Genomic DNA, 8,422 nt, shown 5'->3' with positions numbered 1-8,422 from the left:
GTATTGCTTTTTTTTGTTGTTATTTCTATTTCATTATTTTCTGCCCTGATCTTAATGATTTCTGTTTATCTACTGCTTTTGGGGTTTGACTTCTTCTTTTTCCAGAACTTTAAGGTATATCATTAAGTTATTTATTTGAGATCGCTCTGATTTCTTTTTTCTTTTCTCTCTTTCTCTCTTTCTCTCTTTCTCTCTTTCTCTCTTTCTCTCTTTCTCTCTTTCTCTCTTTCTCTCTTTCTCTCTTTCTCTCTTTCTCTCTTTCTCTCTTTCTCTCTTTCTTTCTCTCTCTCTCTCTCTCTCTCTCTCTCTCTCTCTTTCTCTCTTTTATGGGGCTTTTTGCTACTCTAACATTACCCCTCTGAAGAGGTAACCCTAAAATCTTTTTAGGATTAGATAAGGGCTCCCAAATACTATTGTCATTTTTGGCCTTTGGAACAGAGTATGTTGCTAAGAGGCCCAAGGACATTTGGACTTTTAGCTAAGAAACTGGCTACTTTTCTTTGGGGTCTTTTTTACCCTAAGAGCCTAGCCACTTCCTACCTCCTTTTCTTACCACACCATCCTCTGAAGAGGTTACCCAAATTGCCAATAGGGAATCGGGATGCAGACCACTATGGCTTCTTCCATGCTGAACAGGGGTGTAGGGTGAGGCAATTGGAGTACCCCTTCAGTGGATCTATCTAAGAGACTCCCAAATTGCATAACTCTTAACTCTAAAGGGAAAAGAAAGTCCTTGAATCATGAATAGGAGATGTGAAGAAGTAAAGGCAAGAGTAATTAGCATTACAAATTCTAGATATGGAAGTAGAAAAAACTTAGAACAGGGCAATTTTCAAATGTTCATACGAGAATTTCTTGACAAGGGCTTCCAAAAGCATCCCTCTATTGGGTTCCTCCTCATTTTTCTTTTGTCTTCCAAGGCTGGACTTTAGAGTGATGGATTCAGGATTTGCCTTGAGGTATTTTGATAGCTGTTGGAATGGTTAAGATCAGTGTCAGTTCCTTGTCAAAGGCTTCAAGATAACTGAGGGGATGCTGAGGTATATGTATGACCTGAGGGTATGCACATAGGAAAGCCTTTACCCAGCACTTAGAGGTATAAACTTCCCTCTTAAGACTGTTTTCATTTTATCCCATAAGTTTGGGTATGCTTGTTGTCATTTTTATTTAATTCTAAGATGTTTTTATTTCTTTTTTGATTTCTCAAGGACCCATTCATTGTTTAGTAGTGTATTGTTTAATCTCCATGAATTTGTGTATGCTCTCATGTTTCTCTTGCTTTTGACTTATAGTCTTATTCTATTGTGACTAGATACAATGCAGTAATTGTTTCAGTTTTCCTGTATTTGTTAAGACTTGCTTTCTCTTTTGATATATGACCTATTTTAGAGAAAGTTCCATGGACTGCTGAGAAAAATGTGTATTTTTCAGTGTTTGAAATATTCTGTAGATATTTGTTAAGTCCACTTGATCTATGATGTCATTTCACTCAGGGTATTGAAGTCAGCCACTACTATTGGACTAGGGTTAATCTGTGACTTTACATCTATTAGTATTTTATGAGATTAGGTTCACCTATGATTGGGCATGTATGTTTAAAATTGTAATGTCCTCTTGATGGATTGCTCCTTTAATCAGTCTAAAGTGACCTTTGCTACCTCTTCTGACTAGTTTTGATTTGAATCCTATTTTGTCAGATATTAGGATGGTGACACCTACTTGTTCCATTTGCTGGGAATGTGTTTTTTTCACCCTTTCACGCTAACAGCATCTTTTATGGTGAGGAATGTTTCTTAGGGGCAACAAATAGATGGATTTTAACCTTTAAAAAAGATCTCCATTTCATTTTAAAATATACTGTTTCTTACAGAAAGACTCATTGTTTTTGCTAATAACACTGAGATGTTGGCGCATGTGTCTCTAACCTGTATGTATCTGTTTATTACTAGTCATAATCAGTTGCACTCGGCTCCTTGACACCTGTGTATGTATAAAGTCATTGGGTAGGTTTCAATGGTAATGTTTATCACCTCTACTAATTAACATGATATAAATATTTATACTTCCTCCTCAAATATAATTTTTTTAATTTGTTGATTTTTCTGCATGTATATATCATACAGACCATCCCAAACAATCTTATTCATCTATTTACCAACTTCCCAAATGGCACCTTCCCATAGCCTCCCCCCTCCCACATACTGGAGCCTATATACTCTGTCATCCCTGTTAAGGCCCACTGTGTCAAGTTAGTGTCCCCAGATGTTTCCCAGTGCAAGTCCATCCATTGAGGTCTAGTCAGCCTATTTAGAGTCCCTTGTTTTTAGGAAGATGAGCTCTTCCTCATCTAGCAGCAATCAGTTGTCAATATTCCTTTAGATAAGATTGGGGTTGTGGTATTCTTTGCCCTTTCTCACTAGTTTTGGATTGAAGTCTATTTTGTCAGGAATTAAAACAGTGGCGCTTGTTTCCTAGGTCCATTTCTTTGGAATACTTTTTTCTATCCTTTCACCATAAGGTAATATCTGTCTTTTGTGACGAGATACGTTTATTGGAGGCAGTAAATAGATGTTTCCTGTTTTTTTTTTTTTTTTTTTTTTTTTGGTGCATTCTACTAGCCTGTGTCTTTTGATTGGAGAATTAAGGCCATTAATAGTTATTATTGAAGGATGTATATTGATCCTGCATTTTATAGATTTTGTAGAGTTTGAGTTTTTTTTTTCTCTTCCTCTCTTAATTATCATTCTAGTGTGGCTTATTCTTTCTTGTGGCCTAATGGATGGATTTGATTTTCTAACCAGTCTGTAGGATACCTTCTACTGTATCTTCTACAGAGTTGGCTTAGGGTTCATGAATTCCTTTAGTCTATTTTATCATGGAAAGTTTTTATTTTTCCTTTAATTGTGATAGCTTTGCTGGGTATAGTAGTGTGTGTTAACAGACTTTGAGAATTTGTATCTTTCCAGGCCAGGCCCTCCTAGTTTTTAAGGTGTCAGTGGACAAAGCTGCCATTATTCTGATGGGCCTGCCTTTATATGTGGCTTGGTGTTTCTCTCTTGTCACTTTCAATTTACTTTTTGTTCTGTATATTTAGTGTTTATTTATTTTCTTTTCTGTTCCTATGATAAAACTCTATGACCAAAAGCAACCTAGAGGAAAAATAATTTATTTGACTTATATTTCCAGGCCATACTATATTATTGAGAGAAGTCAAGGCAGGAACTTGAAAGCAGGGACCACAGAGGAACACTGCTTGCTGGCTTGCTCAGTCACAGGCTCATGCTTGATTTTCTTATACAGCCCAGGACCACCTACCCAGGGAATGGTGCTGCCGGCAGTGGGCTGGTGCTTTGTACATCAGTTAACAAAGACAGTCCCTCATATTCCCACAGATAAACCTGATAAAGACAGTTATGTAACTGAGACCCTTTTCAGGTGGTTCTAGGCTATGTCCAGTTGACAGTGCTAAGTAGGACAGCGTTTTAATTGTAATCTGACAAGGGGAGATTCTTTCCTGGTCAGTTTGGTGTCCTAAATGCCTACTTTATCTGGATTGGCATGTTTGTCCTAACTTTGGGAAATTTTCTGTCATGATTCTCTAGAACATGTTTTCCACAAATTTGGTATGAGATTCTTCTTCTATGCCCATAGATTTGGTCTTTTTAGAATATTATAACTATCTTAAAATTCCCACTGGCATCTTATATTTGTCCTTGTTGGATTGTTCCAGATCTCCCATCTGTCTTCAAGCTCAAATATTCTGTTCTCTTTCTGTTCCACTCTGTTGCTGAGATTTTCCACAGTGCTTTTTATTTGACTTACTCTGTTTTTAAAATTTTATTTTCAACATTTCAGATTGGTTTTTCTTCAGTATTTTCATTTCTTTATTGATTTATTTTATTTATGTGTAGATGTGTGTGTCTGTGCACAAGTGCAAGTGCCCAACGAGATCAGAAGAGGGTGTTATATCCCCTGGAGCTGGAGTTACAGACAATTGTGAGCCACCCAAAGTGGGTGCTGGCAACCAAACTCTGATATTCTGAAAGAACGAGAGTTCTTAATTGCTGAGCCATCGCTCCAGCTCCAAAACATATTTGTAATCATTATTTCCAGTTCATTTCCTCTAACTCATTTTTACTAGCTACCCTTGCTGCAGGGTTAATAAAATTTTTGGAGGAGTTACGTCTTGATTTTTCATGTTTCTTACTGTTGAAATTTACATACCTGGTGTTACTTTGTTGGTTTTCAAAAAGTTTTTTTTTAGATCAGCTGTGTTCTTTTAGGTGACGTATTTACAATGTTCAAGTGGAACCTGGTTGTGGTAGAATTGAATATGTAGTTAGAAAATAATTCCTCAGTCTGGGAACTTAGGGTTCCTAGTGTAACCTTTACTGAATGAATTGCTGGCACAGCTGCCCTAAGTTGAAAAGTGAAGTTCTCAGATCCCTGACTGTATAGCAAGATCCTTGGTGCTGTGTGGGGGAAGGGGAAAGAGGAAGGCATTGGTTTGTGCAGCCTCCATGTTCTTAAGGTTCTGGCTTATGGGTGAGGGGAAGTTGTAAGTCATTTTCTGGTAGTTGGCTTGGACCCCTGCACTCTACTGTGTCCTTTTCTGATCCTGCTGATCTGGTGCATGTGAGGAGCGGCACTTTCTTTGCTGTTTCTATTGCACTCTCCTGGGAAGCGTTATTTGTCAGGCGGGCATGGTGCCGATTGAGGAGGAAGTCCAGTTGTACTCCCATTTTCAGGTTTTTTGCTTGGTTCTTTACACAAATTCCCCCTGGCTTAATAAATTCATTTACAGACCTTGTCTCTTGCAGGATAAGAGCTTAATGTGTATTATCCTTCCTGTTTTCTTTCACCAAATGGGAGTCTTCTAATCCCTACCTTATATGGAAGTCTGCCATATACTTTACTAGTCATGAACAAGGATGTGGTAGATCTACATGCTGATACCTAATAATAGGGAGAGAAAAAAAAATTCCAAGTTAGGAACTGTAAGCATAGTATGACTCTTTTGCTTTGAAATATATGTATGTTTTATGTAAACTGTTACATGCATAAATGTTTTCCAGAAAGATAACCAAAATTAATAGTGATTGCTTCTGGGAGGAGAGCTGAGATGGGGGAAAGGAGGAACATTATGTAATTAGGAATCATTTGTTGTCACATAGACATTTTTTGACACTTGAAATACTTTGTGTATGATTTACTTTTTCATTTAAAAGGTAAAAATAATGACCAAATTGTCAATTAAAGAAGACATGACTTCTGCCACTCAATTTAACTTTTAAAAAATTTGTTTTGAGAATTTCATGCAGTATATTTTGATCATAGTCAGACCTCCTCCCTCTTCCCTCATTTTTTACTCCCCCGCCCCCTCGTCCTTCTAATCTGTGTTTCCCAAGTGTTCTTGTGTGTATGTCTGTCCCTTGGAGTCTGGTCACCTTACCAGGCCTTATACCAGTAAGGAAAACTGACTCCCTTTCCCAGTGTCTATCAGTTGCCAGCAGATCCTCATCTAGGGACTGGGTCTTCTTGTCCACCTCCCCCATCAGTGCTGGGCTTTTGTCTGGCTTGGGCTTGAACAGGTCTTGTGTATGCTGTCATTAACTGCTGTGGGTTCATATGTGCAACTATTCTGGCATCCACACAACACATTTACTTGTTTTTTATCTACCATCTCTGGCTCTTATAATCTTTCCATCCCCTCTTCTGCAATGATCTTTGAACCTTAGGAGGAAAGGGTTTGATATACGTGACCCATTTAGGGCTGAACACTCCATAGTCTCTTATTCCCTGCACATTGACCAGTTGTGCATCTCTGTGTTAATCTCCATCTGTTGTGAGAAGAACCTTCTCTGATGAGAGTTGAGAAATGCACTAGTCTGTGGGTACAACAATAAGTCATTAGGAGTCAGTTTAATACTTATGTCTATTTAGCAGAATAATAGTAGTAGGATCTCCTGTGTGACCTGTCTAGCCACAGGTTTTACCCTGATAACAGTATCAAGTATAGATTCTGTCTTGTGAAGTGGGCTTTAAATCCAATCAGAAGGCAGTTAGTTACTACAGTAACACTAATGCCACTATTATACCAGGGGGCATGTTTTGCCAAATCAGCTGTTATTGTAGTTTGCAGGGTTCACAGCTGAGTAAAGCTGATGATTAGCTTTCTCTGCCAGTAACATGCATAGCATCATTTACTACTATGAAAGCTAGCCAGGACAGATGAAGTTTTGAGGCCAGTACCAGCTTCATTTCTCCTTGTTTGTTCTACAACTTGGGTATGTAGTGTCTTCAGCAATAGAGTCTCATTGTCAAGTTCTAGCAGGTAACCAAGTGCAATGTGCCACTCAGTATTTAAATGTACATTTAGTATTTATATAGACTTATTCATGCACATAATTGGTAAGTGAAATCAGTGGACTCCAGGACTTTCTTTTTTCTAAAAGCAGATATTTTCTAAGTGTGCTTTAAAAATTGGGAAGCAACTCTTGGCTTTGTTTTCTTTTACAGTGTTTCCCCTTCAGTCATTGAACATGTCACTGCAAAATCAATTGCAGGAGTCACTGAAGAGCCAGGAATTGCTACAGAATAGAAATGAAGAACTTTTAAAAGTGATAGAAAATCAGAGAGATGAAAACAAAAAATTTACTAGTATATTTAAAGACAAAGAGCAAACTCTTCTTCAAAATAAACAGCAATTTGACATTGAGATGACAAGAGTAAAAATGGGTATGTATTTGGACTATAGTTGTAGGCACTAAAAAAATACAACAGGGGTAAGGAAACTGAATCTTCTTTGCTGCTTTAGAATTGGAGGAATCCTTGGCCAATGAGAAAAACTCTCGGTTTAAGTTAGAAACTGTTGAAAAGGAAAATCAGATACTTGGAATAACGCTACGCCAGCGTGATGCTGAGGTTACTCGACTACGAGAATTAACCAGGTAAAACTGACCTCCTTTTATAAACTTCAGAATCATGCAGACCTTCTTTCTTTTCTCTTTTTTCTCTTATTTTTCTTTTCTCTCCCTATTTTAATGTTTTCTTCTCTTCTACTTAATTTACTTTAGAAATTCCAAACCTGCCTCAAGACTTTTTAAAACCATGCTATTGTAGATTGTAGGTAACTGGTCCCAATGAGGAGCTGAGGACTTAAATAGCAAACTAGTTTAGCTCTCTGGCTCTGAAGCCAGAGAAACCTGAATGTTATCTGCCACTTACTACTTGAGTAATTTTGTGCACATTATTTAACCTTTCTGAACCTCAACTATAAAGTTGGGAGCATGAATAGAGTTGTCAGGAGGACTACAAAATAATTCATGAAGAGCATTTAATGTGGCAAGCTTTTGTGTCATATGGTACTGGGTTGGTCACTTAACCTCGTTGACCATCGTGGCTCCCTGGCGTGGGGAGCACGGGCACCTCGGGGTCCCTGCGCACACTCCCGGAATGGCACGGCAGGTCCACAGGCTTCTCTGCCGTGCGCCTGGAGGAAGGTGGGTCTGGTCCCGCGGGCTTCTCCGTGTCTCTATGGGCCTCTGCTGCTGGAGCGTTGTCCAGCCGTATACCACCTTAATTTCCCCCGTGCGCTTTCCTCTTGATGCAAAATCCACTGGCCACTGGATAACGCGGGAGATCGCGAGGTGGTTGAAGCTGGGATCCATGAGCCGGTAACGGAGGAATGCGCCCCCCGGAGAGGCTGGGTTGCTGGTAGTAAGACACAAGACTCAAGACTCGGCTTAGCCCGTGTCACAGCTTTATTAAGTGTAGCTTCAAGTGATCCAGCTCTCTGCGACCCAGCTCTCTGATATTGAGAGAAAGACTGGGATATTTATACCATGGGGGTAGTGGTAAAAGCTTTGGCTGATAGATACTTTGTGAGGCATTCTATTTGCATATGGAAGTGGGTTTCTGCCATGCTGCCAGACTGCTGACTACCTGAAAAATCACACAGGAAAGCATGGTATTCCTAGAGCCAGAGGCTGTGTTTATGTTATGGCATTTGTGGCGGGCACTTCAAAAGGAGAGTCAGGAAAATTGCCAGGAAGGCACCTCGCTATGAAAGGAGTCTCAGCACATAACTCCGAGCTATGTGAGCTATCCGGATATGAAGAGACTTCTACTTCACATAACAGAGGCCCCCAACATCTGGCAGCAGCCCCTAAGATCTCTTCATTCTTTGGCCAGTCTCTCCCCAAATAAATAAAATAGCCTTACTTAATTTTTATATTTTTGTGGAAACCTTACAAAGTTTTCTTTTGTGACATTTGCTAATTATTAGGTTTTGTGTGTTACTGAATAGGTTTTCAAGCACTTTTAAACATTCCAGAGGAGGAGTTAGTTATTATAATCCTGAAAATCCTTAGATCTAACCATACCTTTGAATGACCCTGAAAGCTTTCATATGATCCATTTT

General features: G+C 39.0%; 1 protein-coding gene across 5 annotated transcripts in view; it reads left to right on the top strand.

Moving 5' to 3' along the window:
- Positions 1-8,422, top strand: part of Ccdc14 (coiled-coil domain containing 14) — a 74,713-nt gene that overhangs the window by 41,980 nt on the left and 24,311 nt on the right. For all 5 annotated transcript variants that reach the window (XM_029568169.1, XM_008842963.3, XM_029568167.1 and 2 more), the window contains exons 11-12: positions 6,520-6,738; positions 6,818-6,950. In XM_029568169.1, the coding sequence (XP_029424029.1) occupies positions 6,520-6,738; positions 6,818-6,950 (352 nt within the window). The remainder of the gene's footprint in view (positions 1-6,519; positions 6,739-6,817; positions 6,951-8,422) is intronic.

This window comes from Nannospalax galili, unplaced genomic scaffold (genome assembly GCF_000622305.1).
Source record: "Nannospalax galili isolate Female #2095 unplaced genomic scaffold, S.galili_v1.0 scaffold18, whole genome shotgun sequence".
NCBI classification, from domain to species: Eukaryota; Metazoa; Chordata; class Mammalia; order Rodentia; family Spalacidae; genus Nannospalax; species Nannospalax galili.
This window is presented reverse-complemented; position numbering and strand designations above follow the sequence as displayed.